The following is a 19,215-nucleotide window of genomic DNA, read 5'->3' as shown; positions in this document are numbered from 1 at the left end:
TACTGAGGGTAGTTGTGCAGAAAACACACTTCTATGTGTCTCTTTTACTCTCATGCTATTATCACACTCACAACACTTCTGATACCAGGTGTGTGGGTCTTTCACACATCAAGCAATTCTCCTAGACATACTGGATAGAATTACTGGGTGTCCAGTAATTCTATCGAATTCTACCTGGAAATAGTGTCAGATCCCACAAGTTAAGGGCTCAGTCTCACGAGACTGCCTCCACCTCAGACTTCAGTCTCAAGTCCCAGATTGTCACTTGTACTTCTGACCTACTGGCTATTAACGGAGTTCCTGTGACCCCATCTGTGGTTTCAGTAATTTGCTTGAACGGCTCACAGAACCGAGGGGAATTACTTAGAAGGACTATAGAGATGAACAGTCGGATGAAGAGGTACACTGGGACCCTCCTCACCTCCTGGTTGTGTCCCTGCAGCTTGTGTCCTTGTGAAGCCAGGGACACTCTCCTGGCACATGGATGTGTTCACCAACCTGGATGGTCCCCAAACCTCATTCTACTGGGATTTTTATGGAGGCTTCATCAAATAGGCGTGATTGATTGTAACTCCATTTCTAACCCTACTCCCTTTCCAGGAGGATGGAAGATAGAGGATGGGGTGGAAAGTTCCAGGCTTCTAATCATGGCTTGTTTTTTCTTATGATCAGCCCCCATCCAGGGGCCTACCAAGAGTCTCCTCATTAGGACAAAAGACACTCCTGTCACCCAGGAAATTCCAAGAGATTTAGGAGCTCGGCGTCAAGAGCTGTGGTTAAAGACTAAGTATTAGAACAAAAAATTCTCCTAGAATCCCTATTTATGAGGAGCTCAGTGTCAGGAACCAGGGGCAGGTGGCAATATATATGTGTCATATTATTTCACAGTAGTGTATCATATTCCTTGGTTTCCTCCAAACACTTGGATCCTCTCTTGTTTTGAAACAGGGGGAAAAAAAAAAGGTCAAACACTATTACTTAGTAAATGCATTTTACTAGAAAAGAAAGACTCGGAAAGTCAGCCTTGCCCCCAAAGACCAGATGACGCAGCTGGCAGAAGAGCTAGGCCCAGGTGAATGCACAGGTGTCCCCACAGGTGTCTCTCTCTTGCTTCTGCGAATGCTCCTCACCCGCCTGTGTGGCTAGGAGGAGTTGGAGTGTAGGTGACTCTTAATGGGAATTACGCCTCTCTTAAACGTGACTTGATTTCGGTGTTCTCAGAGGTACGGGGAAGATCAGGTAGCAGAAGAAGTGAGAAGTAGCAAAGATCTACTTCAGGTTGGAGGTGTGGGTTCCGGATGAGTGAGGTCTTTCACCACATTCCACCTGGACTTCGTCGCCCTCTGTTCTGGATGGAGTGTCTTTAATTTTGGGAATATTAAACTCCAGTCACACTGACTGGATTGAAACGGGAATTTCCTTGAGGGTATGCCGGCTTTAGAAGTGGTTTGATCCGCTGACTCAGTGGTTTGATCCGCTGATCCAGAACCTTCTTTTTTTATTTCTCTCGCTCTGCCCATTGTGCAGTTAGACTCGTTTCCTTCATGCTTAAGATCTTCCTCAGCCCACTGTCAGTTCAGAAGGAGAGAAGAGGGTGCTTCTGTTGGCAGAGCTCTTTCCCAAAACCCCCACTGGTCTCAGTTAGGTCATGAGTCCTCTCTTGAGTCAGTAACTGCAGCCAGAGCTCAGGCGAGGCTCAGCCAAGTGCCCTTTCTCAGAACCTGTAGTAGAAGCAGGTTTTCCCCAGACCCCGACCTGTAAAAAGAATTGCTTAACCCCTGAAAAAAATCGAAGAGCTGGTAGCCACTAAGAGAAGTGTAGACACTGAGTAGGAAAATAAAACTCTCACTATTACTATAGCTCGCTAGTTTCCTGGCAGTCGTGTACTCATAATTGCAGTTTTCTGCTGGAAAGTAGAAAATGGTCCTTTTGAAATATTACTTTTTACTGCTTTGTGACCTTTAAATCTCCTTTGATCTGCCTCCTCCCTCTTTTCCTTTTTCTTTCCCCTTCTTCCTCCTCCCCCTCCCTTCTCCTCCTTTCCCTCCCCTTCCTCCTAGTCTCTCTTTCTCCCTTAATTGTCAACCCCCTTAATGGATGATCTTGTCATTTATTTAACTCAACTAAGTTGGTTCGGTACAATGTAGTTTCTCACTAAAAAAAAAAATGCCTTCACATTTGTCCTCCAGGAAGAAGAAATGCCGGATGTAGAAATTGACATTGATGATCTTCTCGACACAGACAGTGAAGAAGAGAGGGCTTTAAAATTACGGGTAAGCAACTTTCAAAACCTAGAACCTTCTGGTTATAGATGCTGGAATCCACCTGCCTTAGAACTTGGCATGCACTGGTTCTGCCCCGTGGAGGTGTTGGCACCAGCACTCGGGCAATAGCAGTTTGCAGAGAGGAAAGCAATGGTATGCGAAATATTCACCTTCCTGAAGTACATCTCCGATGATAAAGCAGTCTTGAGTACAGTGAGTTCTCCAAGCACCTTATGGAGATGAGTTTCTCCAGCCTCATCTTCTTGGGAGGAAGAGCTGGTTCTGCCCCCTGAGACCCCTTTGCCAGGGAAGGAAGTGATGTCCCATGGTTGTATGAGGAGACGGGCTGAGCCAGAACTGGAGGTCTAAACCCAGGACTCTGGTCTTGCAGTTGTGGGTTATATCATTCACGGAATTAATTTTGAGATAGGTATATCTACAACATAATTCTCTTCAATGTAAAATATCATTTATTAGAGTATGCCCATTTGATATTATTCTAGTACAACTATGGATATTGAGATGTCTCATGTTTCTATAGTTCAGAGTCATGGAATATTTACTTCCCTTCCCATAGGAGGCCAAATCTATCATTTTAATATTCGTAATGGGAGTTTCTAAACCCAGTTAACCTTTGACCTGCCAACATTCTTAATGTTCACTGATAATTACTGTTAATGGCTATTGGTTGTCACCAGTGGTATATGATCACTAAAGGCAATTAAAGGGCACATTTTAATGTATCAATAATTACTAGCATCCCTTGAGTGGTGAACAGTCTCAGTTTAATGATTATTCATTCTTGTTGGTAAATTTAATTGAAAAAGTTAAACAAAATATGGCAGGCATCAGTTCTTCAGAGAACATAATGACAAAAATATTTTCTTAAAATCGAGAACTTAAAAGGTCTTTAGCTACCATCAGGTCATCCCCTTTGGTTCTCAGGTGAGGACACCGAAGACTGCCAGGCGTGTGACAAGTTGATTTGTGGTTGAATCACAACCAGGCCCCTCCATCTCCAGTGAGACTGTTACCCTCTCTTACAGGCTGTCTCAATTTAAGTATATCTAATTTATTATTAACTAAATTGGCAGCCAGAAAGAAAGGGCTGTGTGTGTGTGTGTGTGTGTGTGTGTGTGTGTGTGTGTGTGTGTGTGTTCTGGAGAGTGTAAGGCATTCCTGCATATAAGGGACACAACTCTTTACATCTTCAGATGGCCAACAGATGTTAAAGTGTGATTCTATATAGTCAATGTGAAATGTTGATTTACTATGTTTAGAATAATACTATAAAGATGAAATGAATTTCAATTTTACTTTTAAAATGATATGAAATTTTTAAATAATAAAACTTACCTTTTGTGTATTTCATTCTAGGAAGCTCTTGTAGACTGCTACAAACCAACAGAGGTAAACAAATCATGTTTCCTAAATGCCATCTTTGAATTAGATTTTATTAAATCAATTTGTCTAAACCACAGTAAGCGGGTTTGATTATGTATATACTCGGTAGCAGTTACTATCTCTAAGTGAGGTGCATATGTTTGAATACTACTAACTTCCTTATTTAAAGCTAAACCACAGTAAGCGGGTTTCATTATGTATATACTCGGTAGCAGTTACTATCTCTAAGTGAGGTGCATATGTTTGAATACTACTAACTTCCTTATTTGTAAGCTTAAATATATCTAGTTTAGGAAAACTTAAAACTTATGAGATCTCATGTGTTGCTTGCTTTCATATAAAAGCCAAACTTCAAAGGTCATTGAGAGAGGTTTTAGAATCATTTTAGTAAAAGTTTAGATTTATAACAGGAAATACATTCTATCAGTGTATAAGTATGTATTTTTGAAAAGCTTGAAGCCAATTCTGTCATTCAGAATTGAACAGTTGCCTTTCTTGGAAGAAGAAATTTTATGCTTTGTTTGGATATTTATCAAATGTATAAATATTAATGTAAAAATCAATGGATGTTATTTCGATTAGACCAATGCATTTAATATATACTCTAGTGACCAAAAGTACAAACGACGTAGAAATTAAGGTTTGATCAACTATGAAAATATTGGTAAAAGAAGTACTTTCCCTTTGTTCCTGTGATGAATCAGAGGAATTAGAAGATTCATCAAATGTTTTGGAATCTGTTCTCAACCTCAAAGTGATAGTGGTCGGACTTGTTTTTTGAAGTGGTATAATTTGAAAGTGAGAGGGGAGAATGCTTTCACGAGAGTGTGTAAGATTTAAATGACTAGGGTGTTTTATGATCATTTGGTTTGAGGCTAGCTACTTAATCGAGCTTTATTCTTACAATCTCCAGTTTGTCTTTATATTGATTACATCTTGCAGTCATAGAGATTTTAAACTTTTAGTTATTAAAAATATGTTTTAATCAATATGATGCATATTCATAGTTTTGAAAGCCAAAAATAAGCTTATAAGAAAAAATAACAGTGCTTTTCCCACCCCTAAACCCCCTCCCTAGGAATATGTATTTTTATATTTATATATTATATTTATGTATTTTTGTACAATAACGCTTTGGACTGTTTCCTTGCTGTTTATTCTCGTATTCCTAAATATGTATTTACTTGCTTTTTTATCATTCATTGACTTCCGGGGAAATATGATAGTTCTGTCACTCTCTATACAATTCATTCCCCTTCATCTCCTTAATGAAGTTATTTAACACTTTAAAAAAAAAAATCAGTCGTCGAATAGAATAATATTGTGCCTTAAACAAATGTTTTTCACTGCTAAACCAAACAATAAAACAAGACCATGGCTCCTTTCCTGAATAGCCCTTCATTTTTCCTGGAGTTGATATCTGCTTGTCTTTGTTGTGTCTATTACCCATTGCTATTTTTTTTGTCAAACTCTCCAATATCTCTGCCAAACATGTAATGATATATTTTCTGTATGCTCAAACACGTCATCACTATGCCTCCACCTCAGACTTTGCTCCTGGATCTCCTGCATGCAGCAGCCTGGAGAAGTTATTCTCTGGATCTGCTGAGAAGCTACTGTCCTGAGGCTCTTGTCCTATGTTAGATGCTTCATTTCTGAAATCCCAGCGTTCCGCATTTTAGTTGGAATATGTCGTCCAGTAGCTTTTGGGGAAAGGAGGCATAGGAGGTAAATTATTTGAATCCTTGCCTCTATGGAAATATATCTTGATCAGTATAGTTGGGACAATGTAAGATTCTAGGATAAAATTTGTTATTAAAACTTAATTTTAAAGATATTACTCTATTGTTGTATTATTTCCCTCGTTAAGAGGTCTGGAGCCATTTCTATCCTCAGACCTATTATTCCCCTCCAGTTAACTTTTAGGATTATCTCCATTTTTGAATTTTACAATGATATGCTGTAGTGTGGGTCCTTTTCTATTCATTTGCTGGGTACTTGCAAGCTCTTTTCATCTGAAGAGTTAAGTTGTTTCAGTTCTTCAAAAATGGTCTTTTGTTATCTATTATTTTTATTAATTTCTTCCTCAATATTCTATATTTCTGTCTCTCCTGTTATTTAGATGTTGCTCCTTCTGGATGGAGCCTCTAATTTCTATCTTTTCCTTTTGGATTTCATTCTCCTTGATCTTTTGTTCTCATTTCTGAAAGGTTTCTCTGACATTATCTTCTAGCCTTTTTACTGATATTTAAAGATTTCAACTACCTTATTTTTAATATCGAAGAGCGCTTTCTTGATCTCTGTCCTTTCTTGATCTCTGTTCACTGTTTTGTTTTAGTATTTCTTATTCCATTGATGCATTTTTTCCTCTTTGAAGATATTAATCAGATGCTTTCTTTTCTTTGTTTTTGCCTTTAAGATTATTCTGTTGTCCAGATTTCTCTGCTTTTTCTGAACCCCACCTTTTTTCCTATTTTTATCTGTATTTGCTGAATTTTGGCAGTGTACCCATGTTTAAGTGTTAGGAGCCAGTAAGCTGATTGAAATCTGTGCGTGTGAGCACAGCTTGTCATTGGTGGGTCTCACTGTGGAATGACCAGCTTGCACACCAGATTTTTTTTTTTTTCATGGTATATGTGAATGGAGCAAGGGAACCACTCAAAATGTTGCTATTTTTAAAAGAGTTTGACCCCCTAAGCTCCTGCCTGAGGGTTGATATTCTGATTTTAGGCTTTCTGAAAGCAAGGATAGGAAGGAGGCAGGAGACTGTACCATTTAGTTATTTTGGGGAATAAAGTAAAGAAGCTTTATTCCCCAAAATAACTAAATGGTACAGTCTCCTGCCTCCTTCCTATCCTTGCTTTCCCACCTAAATAACCAAAATATAATTAAGTTGGGGAATTAATGTAAGAGTTAAAACAATTATTTATTTGGAGAGGGATCTAAGAAAGGTGATGAATTATGCTGAGAAATTGACATGTGATGTGGGGAGAGGGGGTTGCCGTTGCGAGTAAACCTGGACTGGTAAGTATAGCACTCTGCTTGCTTTTCATTCCCCTTTTTCATTCAGTCCTTCTCTTAGATGGAGAAGTTCATGTTTTGGTTATTTAGGTGGGAAAGTCTGGACTTGCCGCTTTCTCTTCTCATCCACTCTGCAGGCAGGCGGCAGTAGGAAGTCATTTTCATCTTCTCACTGAAATAAGCCCTGTTCTCTCCAATTTTGCAGTATCTCGGGAGCAAAATAGTTCCACTCATTAACAGCCATGCAGTAAAATGAAAACAATGGGTCTTGTCCCCCTGGAACAGAAGCATTCCCCCTTTGGTTTGCGTAAGGAGGCTTAAGAGATGGAAGGATGTAACATTTGGATGGTCTTCAGAGGTCCAAAGGCACTGGCGCTTACAAGGGAACAACTTCTGTTCTTTGTTTAGTTCATGGTTTCTAGGAATGAAATGGTGTACAATGCTGAGAAATTTCAGTCAAGTTCATCTGCCTATTAAAGGATCATTTCAGAAAAGGTGGAATAGTTTTGCCTTTGAGCTTATGTTCCTAAGAAACCCATTTCACTGGCACCTGGATTGTAATGATAAAAATAATAGCTGGTATTTTCCCGGACCTCTATCTTATTTAATCCTCACAATCATCACATGAAGTAGAGAGTTTGGGTGACTTATCTAAGACCTCACAGGAGCGAGCAAAGAGGTCAGGACTCAACCTGAGTTTCTGACACTGGATCTTGTGCTCTTTCTTTCCATCCTGCCAAGTCTTGACTCGGTAAGACTTGCACAACATGAAAGGATTTGGTTCTATCTCAACTAAATGCCTAACAGTTAATGATGTTCTTCTTTAAGTACCCTTTTTTTTTCGATCAAAAGAATTTTACATACAATTATCATGCCACTTTGAAGTTAGAAATGTAAGGAAGATGTCACTGCTGATTCAGATACATTTATTTGTAGTCTCGTTGCACAGGCGGAGTGGGTGGTGGAAAGAAGACTGGACTGGACTTTCCCATCAAGAGTCTTATGCCAGTGGCAGCACTAAATGTCACTTAGTCTTTAAGAAATTTTCTCAACCTCTCTGAGCCACCAATTCCTCCTCTGTAACATGGAAGTAATAACCTCCTACCTGGGTTTTAGTAAGGATTATTTGCAATAAGAATAATTTTAGCGATAGTTATAACAACAATGATAACGGCTAAATAATTACTAAGCACATGCCAGGCACCAGTCTAATCACATCACATGTACTAACTCATTTCATCTTCACAACAAAGCTGTGAGGATGACACCATTGTTTTAAGTCAGGGAATCTGAGACATAGAAAGGCACTTTGCCTAAGGTTATATAGTTAATAAGAGGAGAACGCAAAGTAGGTATGAAAGCACATAACATAAAGCTTGGCATGTGCCGATTGAATCTGGTTCTGTATAATGCTTCTCCACTACATATTAAGTATGCAAAATACAAAATTCACCAATAACAATGTTCTTGAATTATTTAAATCGAAGAGTAGACTTTAAGGAATCTGCCACTTTTACAGAAATGATATTTTGAGTGTCACTTTCTGTCATATTTTTGGGTCCATGGTTTTGTCCTGTGTGGATCCCCAGCTAATAAGAAAAGGACTTATGTTTTCCCATTTTGATTCATATTTCAAACTGTTGACCCTTGACATGTAAATCTTTCCTGACCTGGACTTTTCAAAATGCACAGCAGCATAACTGTGGTCACTACGCTAATGTATTAGTGACTGATTAATAAGAATGGTGTCTTGATATTTTCCCCTTGAGAAAATGCCATTTCTGATGTAGTTAATATTAAAATAGAGCTGGTTTAAGATTAGAAAAAAGAGGTTTCTATGTCATGCAAGAAGAAAAGGAGTAATTTTCTTTTGCTTATTACTCGGATTTGGAAGATCGGTAGTGACAGCCTAGTGGATATTATAGAAATCAGGGGTGGGAGTATTGGGGCCAGCTAGCCAGGCTAGGGAGGAGCTTCTTTTCAAACCTTAGGATCGCAGAGGAGCAGCTCCATTATATTGGGAAATGCATTTAATGTGAGCTTGAGGGCATCTATTTGAGCGTCTGTTAGGGAAGTTGTCAGTCCAGTCAATGAATTTTTATGTTTCAGACTGTTAAGATCACAATACCAAGTAATACAAAATACTCTAAGATTCTTTTTTTTCTGGCTTTATTGAAATATAATAAACAATTAGTTTCTTGTATTTACATTGTATGATTCAATGAGGTTTTTTTTTTTCAATTATAGTTGGCATACAATAATATATTAGTTTCAGATGTACAGCATAGTGATTAGAGATCTATATAAATCACAAAGTGATCACGCACTAAATCTAGTGCCCCTCTTCCCCTTACATATTTATTACAACATTATTAACTATTTTCCTTACGCTGCACTTTCTATCTCCATGTCTATTTTGTAATTATCCATTTTTTACTTCTTAATCTCTTTGCCCTTTCCGCCGTTCCCCCAAATTCCCATCCCATCTAGTAGTCCTCAGAATAGTCTCTGTATCTATGAGTGTATTTCCATTTTTGTTGTTGTTGTTTATTTTGTTCTTTAGTTTCCACATGCACATGAAATCATGTGATTTTTGTCTTTCTCCGTCTGACATATTTCATTCAGCGCAATACCCTCTAGGTCCATCAAGGCAATATCTTTTTCCATCCCCTTCCTTTTAGTCTGTGTGTGTCTTTTAATCTGAAGTGAGTCTCTTGTAGGCAGCATATGTAGGGGTCTTGTTTTCTTACCCATTTAGCCACCCTATCTTTTTGGTTGGAGCACTTAATCCTTTTCCATTTGAGGTACTTGTTGATAGGAATGCAGTTATTACCATTCTTTATTCATGTTTTTGATACATGTTTTTTCTTTTTAAAGAAGTCCCTCTAACATTTCCTGTAATACTGGCTTGGTATTGATGAATTTCTTTAGCTTATTTTTGTCTGGGAAGCTCTTTATCGGTCCTTGGACTCTAAATGATAGCTTTGCTAGATAAAGTATTCTTGGTTATAGATCCTGGGTTTTTATCACGTTAAATATTTTGTGCCAAGCCCTTCTATTCTGCATAGTTTCTTTTGAGAAATCAGCTGCTCCCTTGTACTTAACTGCTTTTCTCTTGCTGCTTTTAAGATTCTCTCTTTGTATTTAACCTTTGGCATTTTAATTATAACGTATCTTGGTGTGGGCCTCTTTAGGTTCACCTTTTTTGGGACTCTCTGAGCTTCCTGGGGTTATATGTCTATTTCCTTCACCAGGTGAGGGAATTTTCCATCATTATTTCTTCAAATAGCTCTTCAACTTCTTGCTTTCCTTCAGGTACCCTCTAACATGGATATTTTTACATTTAATTGTGTCCCATAGACTCCTTAAATTATTATTATAGTCTTGGCTTCTTTTTTCTCGCCGTTCTGATTGAGTGCCCTTGGCTTCCCCATCCTCTATATCTGTGGTTCGATTTTCTTCTTCATCCACTCTTAATTCCCTCTAATATATTCTTCATCTCAGATAATGTATTACTCGTTTCTGACTGGTTCTTTGTTAAAGTTTTCACTGAATTCATCTGCACTTCCCCTAAATTCACTGAGCATCCTTATAACCAGTGTTTTGAACTCTGCATCTGTTAGATTGCTTGACTCCATTATTCCTGGATCTCTGTTCTGTGCTCTCATATGGTTTCTGCTTCTTTGTCTTCCCATTTCAGCTGCCTTTCTGTTTCTGTTTCTATGTACTAAGCAAAGCCCCTGCGTCTCCCGGTCTTATTAGTGTGGATTTGTGAAGTAGGTGTCCAGTGGCACAGTCTTGAGAAGGGTTCGGTTGCAGGCCAAATTTAGCCTAAGCCTCTACCCCTCCCGGGCCACCTGTTAAGATTCAGTAAGCAATCCATAGATGTTGTGCTTAGAGTTGCCTCAAAAGGCCACACCAGGACCCGAGGCCAGCTGCCATCAGTGTGAGTCTAGGCGCTGCTCAGCAAGGAGCGCCTGACTTGCCGAGGATACACCTGGATATGTGGCTTGGTTGGGGCTGTGAGTTGGGGCAGGTGGAGTTCCAAGGAATCCTCTGGGCAGAGCAATCTCTGTTATTCAGTTTGATGACGTCTCAGCTATGGTGGCACTGTGTCTGCACTCTGGGAAAGGGGAGGGCTCAATAGGGAACAATGGATACTGCAAGCACTCTGCCCGGGAGAGATCCTCACCTCCTGCCTTCGCTCTGACAACTTATTTCCCTGCAAGTCCCTGGTGCCCCCTGCCCTCCCAGCAGCCAACCCACCACAGGTGCTCAAAGCGAGCAGGACTGTCACCGGGAAAGTCCGTTCACCGACATGGCCCCTTTAAGAGGCTTCTGCTGCTGCCGCTGCTACAGTCTCTGTCAACTCAGCCACTTGGGACCAGGCAGCCTCGTGACTTCGCCCCCTCCTACCTTCTACCTCTTCAGGTTGATTAATTATTTCTCTCCCTAGTTGTAGTGCTTCTGTTCAACTAGATCCCAGGAGACTTTGCTTGCTGTTTGCTTCGTGTTTCTGTCACGACTTTGATTTGGTCACAGGAAAGATGAACTGAGCCTCTATCATCTATACCATTTTTTCCTGCCTCTCTCCAATCAATGAATTTTTAGAAATCTCTTTTTACAGTTGAAGGCGGCAGTGCTATTGCTTTCTGATAAACTATTTCTTTCTGTGCATTTGTTTCATTTCTGTGAAATAGAGATTGTGGGTGCTTTCATAATATAAGGCTGTAAGTTGAAATACATCAGGGGTTCATGTAGGATAACTAAGTCTGAGAATAGGTAGTGAGAAGCATGTCCAGGCCTCAGGAAACAGTAATCAGCTGGGTCATGGAAATGTCATGAAGTTCTATTTAAAGGCTGTCTAGACCATGATTTGCATATAGAAACTGACCAGTTTTTAGAAAGGCAGGCCTGTTTTTTTTGTTTTTGTTTTTGTTTTTTTTCCCTGTGTGAGTGGTAGGGAGGCAGAATTTCCTTCTTTTGCTGTGATGTCATGGTGACTACAGCTTTTCTGACAAACTTTGGTGGTGACTATTGTCGGCTCATCCTGCTCACATCAGCTCTCTGCGCATTTAGTATTTTAACCTGTCATTTAAAATATTGTTCCGTTTATGTATACTGTACATGGAAGTACTCACAGTCCCTGTTCACTGAGCTGATTGCAGTGGAGAGAGAATATAAACTGGATATTTACAGCACAGAGAGGCTATGTGGGTGATCAGCGGAGATGTGGCTTGGCATTTTGCTATATTCTCTTTATTCATTTACTCAACAAATGTTTATTGAACATCTATGTGCTTATAACTAATCTAGGGACTTAAGTGAAGCAAAGAACCTGAACGTACATTTTATTAACAATCTCTTATGAGGCCACAGTTAACTATGGTGAGAATTTAAGTGCCCAATGACTATTAAAGTAGGAATAAAATGCCAGGGCATCAGCTTACCCCATGGTTCTCTAAGTTAGGAACCAAACTGCTTAATGGAAAGTGACTTTAGGGGATCTGTACTTGCCAGAGAAAGATGAGGAAGTAGCCATTTCACCCTAGTTGCATGGGTCTGAGCTTCTGCATGCAACAGAAATTTTCCATCTGGAGTTTCCTCAAAAAAGATCACAGTTTTGGGCTGGAGTGAGGACTAGAGCTTAAATGCTAGATTAATGGACTGAAAGGCAATCTTTGAAAGCTGTCACCTTCATAAAAGTTTCTGAGTAGCGAAGAGAATTGGGAGCTTCCGAGAAAGACTGTAATCAGATGAAAACAATATTCTAGTGGTTGTAGCCATTGGCTGTGAGAGCCTTATTATATTTTAGTATAATTAGGCAGGTAATAATAAAGGGTAGGATTTATTAACCAGAAACATAAATAACCTTACCTAGTAGCCAGAAAGATTTTGGTCCCAGTATGTCAATCGCTCATACACTTTCAATAGGGCTCTTTATACACCAGGCATCTGCCCAGGACGTCCAGGACGTGCTGGAACTGGCATCTGGGCCCACTTTCGAGTCAACATCCTGTGCTCTGTGTACTCGTCACTGCCTTTCTCCTAGGTAAGTGCAAGCTCCACTTTGGGATATTTATAAATCAGAATAAGATCATCTTTATTGAGGAAAAGCAACCCAGAGATGTTAGGTGAGCTTGCCAAAGACAGGCAGTCAGGGAGCAAAACTCTGCATTTGTTTCCTGGTCTCTATTCAGCACTCTTTGCAAAGTTAGGGAACTGTTTGCAAGACCATTCTCACTTATGACACCAATTGCAAGTTCAGGGGTCCTTAAGACCATATACTCGTGTATGATAATTTGCTGGAAAGACCTGAGAACTCACTGAATGTTGTCATACTCACGGTTTTGGTTTATTACAGTGAAAGGCTACCAATTAAAAGCACCCAAGGGAAGAGTCTCATAGGACAGAGTCCAGGGAAGTTCCAGATGCCGAATCTCCAGTTGTCCTCTCCCAGTGGAGTCACGGACAGTGCTAACTCTCAGCTATGATGTGCGGCAGTGTGCACAGAGTATTGCCCACCAGAGCAGCTCATCTGAGCCTAGACGTCCACACTTTTTATTGGGACTTAGTCACATAAATCATGGTTAACTGCCCAAATGGTAACCCTCAGTCTTTAGTCCCTCAGGATAGCAAGGTGGTGCCATGTGACCCAAAGCTCCTACCCTAAATCACTTTGTTAGACTGTCCTGCATGGCCCAACGTGCCCCCCAGGTAAGCAAAGACACTTTCTTCAGGCAGAACATCCTAAGGGCTTAGAGCTTGCCTCCCAGGAGCTGAGGGCAAAGACCAGACCTTTCTTTGGGCAAGGTCAAATTCTTTACTACACACTCTCAGAAGCAGGACTGTGAGAATAGTGATAATGATGATGACAGTAATTGTGATGTAACACAGAGAAAGAAGAAAGAGATGCTTTTGAGGAAGAGCCACATGCGCCTTGCCTTTGGATGCTGCCTGCCTTGTAATTAATGATTGTCATTTTTTTAAAAGATGCGATAGAGGAAGTACAGACTTTAGAGGGCAATGGGCCTTTAAATGGTGGGCATTTTTGAATGATTGCGATTTTATAGCCTTTTCTTTTTTCGTTAAATTCAGAACAAATGATCATGTTTTAAACTCCACTGATTATTTACATTGGTTGGATTATTTATGTGGCTTCTATTTTATGTTGTCTGAGTTGCAAGTATGTGGGTTCTGAGAAGCCTACTAGTAAGTAAAGGAAGAATTAGATGCCAATAAGGTTGAATACTGAGAGAGCAAACAAACTCTTCTTTTGCATATAAATAAAAGCTAGAATTCGGGTACAAAATCAATTAGCCTAAGAGCGGTAGTCTGATTCTCCAAAATAGATTAATGGGCCGGCTCTCACCAGCAGAACAAATTAATCTTTAAAGGCAGGTAGTCAAAAAAATAGATGGACAAAATCATGTCAGTGGTTTTAAGTTAAAGGAGGTGAGAAACAATCATCCAGGTTGCAGGAATAAGGCCTTCGGGAATTTCTGTTGGCAGAAATAATTATAACAACAGCAGGCACAAACTCTTACCCGTGACGGATTCCTAAGCCTCTTCAGATAATGTAAAATGGGATCAGTTTACATTATCTGAACTAAACCATCAGCAACTAAACCTCTTAAACAATAAACAACACTATCTACCTTCCCCCCACCCCCCAAAAAAGAGGGGGGGAAATTAAATAGTTCAGCGGGGAGTGATGATGGTGCTTGTGGCGCTTAATAATGCCTGCGACAGTAGGGAGCACATCCCAGCATCACCCAGGGCTGGGGACACCCCGAGTCTGTGTCCTTCAGTGCCGATTCACTGCCTGTTCCTTTGGCCTCCTGTGTCACCGGAATATTCAAACTGATGTCAGTTTACAGTATGATTTTTAAATGCTAAGCTGGTTCTTTGGGTCAGGACACTTTGTCATTTGAAACAGTTTTCGGGGTTGCCATGATGATTTAAAAGAGGCACACACTACCCTTCCATTGTCCTCACTTACCTAAACTTAGTTGGATCTAGAAATTCTTCTCGTGGAGCAAGATGACTATAGTTAACAATACTGTATTGTCTATTTGAAAGTTACTAGGAGAGTAGATCTTCAAAGTTCTCATCACAGAAAAGGTATTATAACTATGTGGTGATGAATATTAACTAGACTTGGGATGATTATTTCACAGGCTATACAGATATCAGATCATTATATTGTACAGCTGGAACTAATATGTTCTATGTCAATTGTGTCTCAAATTAAAAAAAAAAAAGAAATTCATCTCTCCCTGCACCTGATCACAACTTGCCTCATTTCCTCACCGTCTGCTGAATACTATTAAAAAAATTTTTTTCAGTTATAGTTGATATTCAATATTATGTTACATTAGTTTCAGGTGTACAGCATAGTGGCTAGACATTTATATAATTTATGAAGTGATCCCACCCGATTAGTCTAGTACTCACCTGGCACCATACATAGTTATGACGATATTATTGACTCTATTTCCTATGCCATACTTCATATCCCCTTCACTATTTCATAACTACCAATTTGTGAATAGCAGGTTTTTTCGGAAGAAGTGTCAGGTAGCTACGTAAAACCTGAGCCAGCCGATTGGCTTTGCTGTCCTCTGGCGGTAAGACTCAAACCGGGAGTGGATGGTCCCTGTGAACATGCATTTTTAAAGAAATGACTGGTGCATTGACTGGAGTGACAAAGAGGCCGCAGCACATGGGGAAGTTGCTGATGCTCATGGATCCCAGCCTTTGGAGTCCTCACCTGCTGTTTTTCTTCACCTGACCCTGTACTGTGTGTAAGGGGTAGATGATTAGTTTTGGAAAAGCAAGTTAAGCATCCACAGTTGTGCTGGGAATTTCTTGGACCTGGTGTGATCTACACAATTACTTTTGTTGGAGCAGCAGTTTTAAGCATTTCTTTCAAAAGTCCTTTTGTCAGAAAAATACTTCTAATCAAAGGGGTATTGTGTAATACCCATTTATCTTATTTATCTTTTTAAATAACCCAAAATTCTTGAAAGAATGACATAAGTGCAGCTTATGCACGAAGCAGGGATTTGCAATGGTGCTGTGGTTTCTGCTTTTCCTACTTTCCAGTGGACCCAGCTTCATTTAAGCATTGCAAAATCCTCAATGAGTGTAGCAGATGAATCACTCTGAGTGACTAGGGAAGGGCCCAGGCGCCTGGCTCTGCTGATAATTACAAAATGTGTGTCCATCTGCTGCTTCTGGCACAGGCCAGAGTGGGTGGGAAGGGGTGGAGGCTGAAAGCTACAGGGACCAGGAGGGATCAGGGACAAGAGCTCAGAGTGGAGCGTGGCTTCTGTGATGCCATGCCCTCTGACAGTGCCACATGGCCAAAACTCCAGAGTGAGAAAGGACCTTCTATTTTCACGGCTGCTGCCAGTTCCCCTCAGATATCTGCTTTGGCTTCTTTCTTTCTTAGAAGTCTCTCATAAATAAGGTGGTTGCATGTTATAAAAAGGTTTCCAAGGTCACCGGAAATGTTTCTTTTCTTTCTATTGTTCCTTTGATCTCTCTCCCGTGTGTGTGTGTGTGTGTGTGTGTGTGTGTGTGGGTGCACGCGCGCGCGTGCGCGCACGTATGCACAAGTATCCTAGGCTCCACCCTGTCCCAAATGCTTCTCATCTTTCCTAAATTTTCCCAGGTCAGCTAGTGTTCTAGTGTTTAAAGGTCAACCTCTAGAACCTTCTTCCACAGAAGCTGGGGCCAGTTGATACTTCGCATAATTCCACCTCTCCCCAGTTGACTCACAGTTGACCCTTTCTTGCCAATCTCATGGCTTTGTGTCTGTCTTTGACTTGACCTCTTATCAACTCTTGACTTCACTGAGCACTCCTTCCTTCTAGAAATGCTAGAAAACCTTCTAGCCAAGACTTTTCTTGGCTTACTAACAGCACAACCTCTTGGCTTTTCCCCTCTTTGGTTTCTGTTTTCAAGTCTCCTTTGCTAGCTCTCACTTCTCTGCCGGGCCTCACCTGTTAGAGGGCCTGTGGCCTTGATCTTCGGCCTTTTCCTATTTACACTTTCCTCCCAGGTTACCTCATCTAAGGCCTGAGATTCGAAGCATTGTTATCTGCTCTGTCCAACAGAATTTTCTGAGATGATGGTAGTATTCTATATCTGCGTTGCCCAATTTGGCAGTCACTAGTCATATGTGTCTATCGAGTACTTGAAATTTGGCTCATGCGACTAAGGAACTAAATGAAAACTGTTATTTATTTTAATTAATCTAAATTTAAATAGACACATGGGGTGAAGGGCTGCTGTGTTAAACATTCCCAGTCTAGATCACTGTGTTTGTAACTATGGGTCATGAATTAACCATTAACTGGTCATGAACTGTGTGTTTCTTTCTTTCTTTTTTTTTTCAAAATAAAATAGAGTAGAAAATATCAAGAGATATTACGTATAATAAGTTATAGTTTTTCACACAACTTTTGTTTGTCTTGTATCTCTGTCTACTAGGTTGCTATAACTATGTGTGGGTCACACATAGTATTTTCTTTTTCACTTGAAAGCCACTGATCTAGTGCTCGTGGTGCCCATATTTACGTTTTCAGCCATGAGCTGAAATCCAAAGTCATATTTACCTGTCTTTTTGATACCCTCCCTCAGATGTCTAGTTGGCATCTCAGGTCTGTAAACCTGTTTTTTTTCCTCCCTCCAATCATCCCCCGTCTTAGCAAATGTCACCACCTGTCTCCTAGTGTCCTGCCTGTGAGGGCTCTCACTTCCCTTCCTCCCTGTCCCTGCTCCCCACGGCACCCCACCCCCCACATTCAGTCCACCAGCAAGGCCTATTGGCTCCGCATCTGCAATGCATCCCAAATCTACCCACTTATTTCCGCTTATATGTCCTTATATTTATAACAATCTTTATGAAAAATGTTATTAAGTAGTGCAGATAAATATACCAAAAAAGTTGGTATATTTTTAAGGATTGTATGCCTCTTATTTCAATTAGGGTTAGTTCTTACTAAGTTGGCCTTAAACACCGCTTTTCTAAGTTTGTGCCATTCTGCCTTTACTTTGTATGGAACTTTTCAAAGAAACTTTTTGATATTCAATATGGTTTATTTAATCCATTATGTTGGTATTCAGTGAAGGCTTTCTAAATAGAATTTTTTTTTTTTCAGTTTTTAAAAGTGGGTATATTTTTAAGGAATGGCAAATCTTTTGACGATACCAAATAAAAAGCAGAAAGAAAAAAGACTTGCAGGGGACAGGAGTGTAATTAATAGAGGGCCGTGGGGCCCATGCCCAGAAAGGCATTGGGGAGGAGAGCCGGGGTCTCTGAAACTCGGCCCCAGGGCTGAGCCTGATGGACGCTTCTCTACCTGTCCTGATACACAGCAGAAGATGCAAATATGCAAACACGGGAAGATGGCAGCAGGCAGAAGGTGAGCTCGTGAAGTCCTCAGGGCGAGGGTTCTTTCGGGGTAAGAGAGAAATTGTGAGGACAGCTGAGCAGGGAGAAAGGGCCAGAGAGGAGACATCAAAAACCCATGCGTGAAGAGAGTGGGTGAGTTGGAAGGGTTAGTGAGCAGCGTGGAAGGAAAGATGTTATTAATAAGATAAGTGATAGGGTTTGTGATTCCGACTTTTGCTGGAAAAAAAAAAAAGGAAATCTACATTCAAATGTTGGAACTCTTCAAAGCAGTTGTGCAACATATTCCCCAAACCATGAAATTGAAATTTGATGTGCAGCATACTATGTATTGTTTAAACTACATAGCAAAAGGGGCAATAGGAACTACATTTAACTTTTCAAAAGGAAAATTGAATATAAGTGAGAAATTTTGGCATTATTTCATCCTAGGAAATTGTTTAAATTAGATAAAGTAATATTCAGAAAATTAAAATAGGGCCTCATTTTACTTCACATGAATTTTTATTCTGTCCAAGTTCAGAAATGGTGGTGATTAAAATGTTTTTGTTTTTGAGCCACTTCTGGATTGCTCTCCAAAGGGAATAATCCAAATTGTAGGCAAGATTTATGCCCAAAAGCGTTAACTGTGGCATTGATTATAATTTTGAAAAGCCAGGAACCAACCAAATATCCAGTGATGGGGGAATTAAACAGATTGTAGAAAATTCCTACAATAAAGGATTGTATAATCATTAAAATAAATTTTTAGAAAGACAATTTAATGTTGTGGGGAAAAGCTCTGATGTGATGCTAAGTGATGAGAAAAAGGAAGACGTTTATACAGTATGACCTTAATTAGGTAAAAAAAATTTCCATAGAAGAAAATATGAAATAGTGGTTCATTCTGAGGAGTAATTGTTGTTGATTTGTATTTTCCGAGTTTTCTCGAAAAAGCACATATTACTTTTAGCAGAAAGATTATTTTAAAAATTGTGGTGGCTAATAAAATATTAATACTTAAGCTTATTGTGTTTAGAGCTGGAGATTAGTTGCAGGAATCATCAATCTGAAAAGCTCATGTCTGAGGGTTGTAATTGGTAGGGTGACTGAGAGCTGATTTGC

The 19,215-nt window shown here is 39.9% G+C and overlaps 1 protein-coding gene across 1 annotated transcript in view; it reads left to right on the top strand.

The window, feature by feature from the left end:
* The window catches only part of PPP1R14C (protein phosphatase 1 regulatory inhibitor subunit 14C), a 69,295-nt gene that overhangs the window by 44,543 nt on the left and 5,537 nt on the right, over nucleotides 1-19,215 (top strand). The window contains exons 2-3 of the mRNA XM_039851306.1: nucleotides 2,190-2,273; nucleotides 3,642-3,674. Coding sequence (XP_039707240.1) covers nucleotides 2,190-2,273; nucleotides 3,642-3,674 — 117 coding nt within the window. The remainder of the gene's footprint in view (nucleotides 1-2,189; nucleotides 2,274-3,641; nucleotides 3,675-19,215) is intronic.

This window comes from Pteropus medius, unplaced genomic scaffold, assembly GCF_902729225.1.
Source record: "Pteropus medius unplaced genomic scaffold, Ma_sr-lr_union100, whole genome shotgun sequence".
Classification (NCBI taxonomy): domain Eukaryota; kingdom Metazoa; phylum Chordata; class Mammalia; order Chiroptera; family Pteropodidae; genus Pteropus; species Pteropus medius.
Note: the sequence above shows the minus strand (reverse complement) of the source record. Positions and strands in the feature narration are given on the sequence as shown.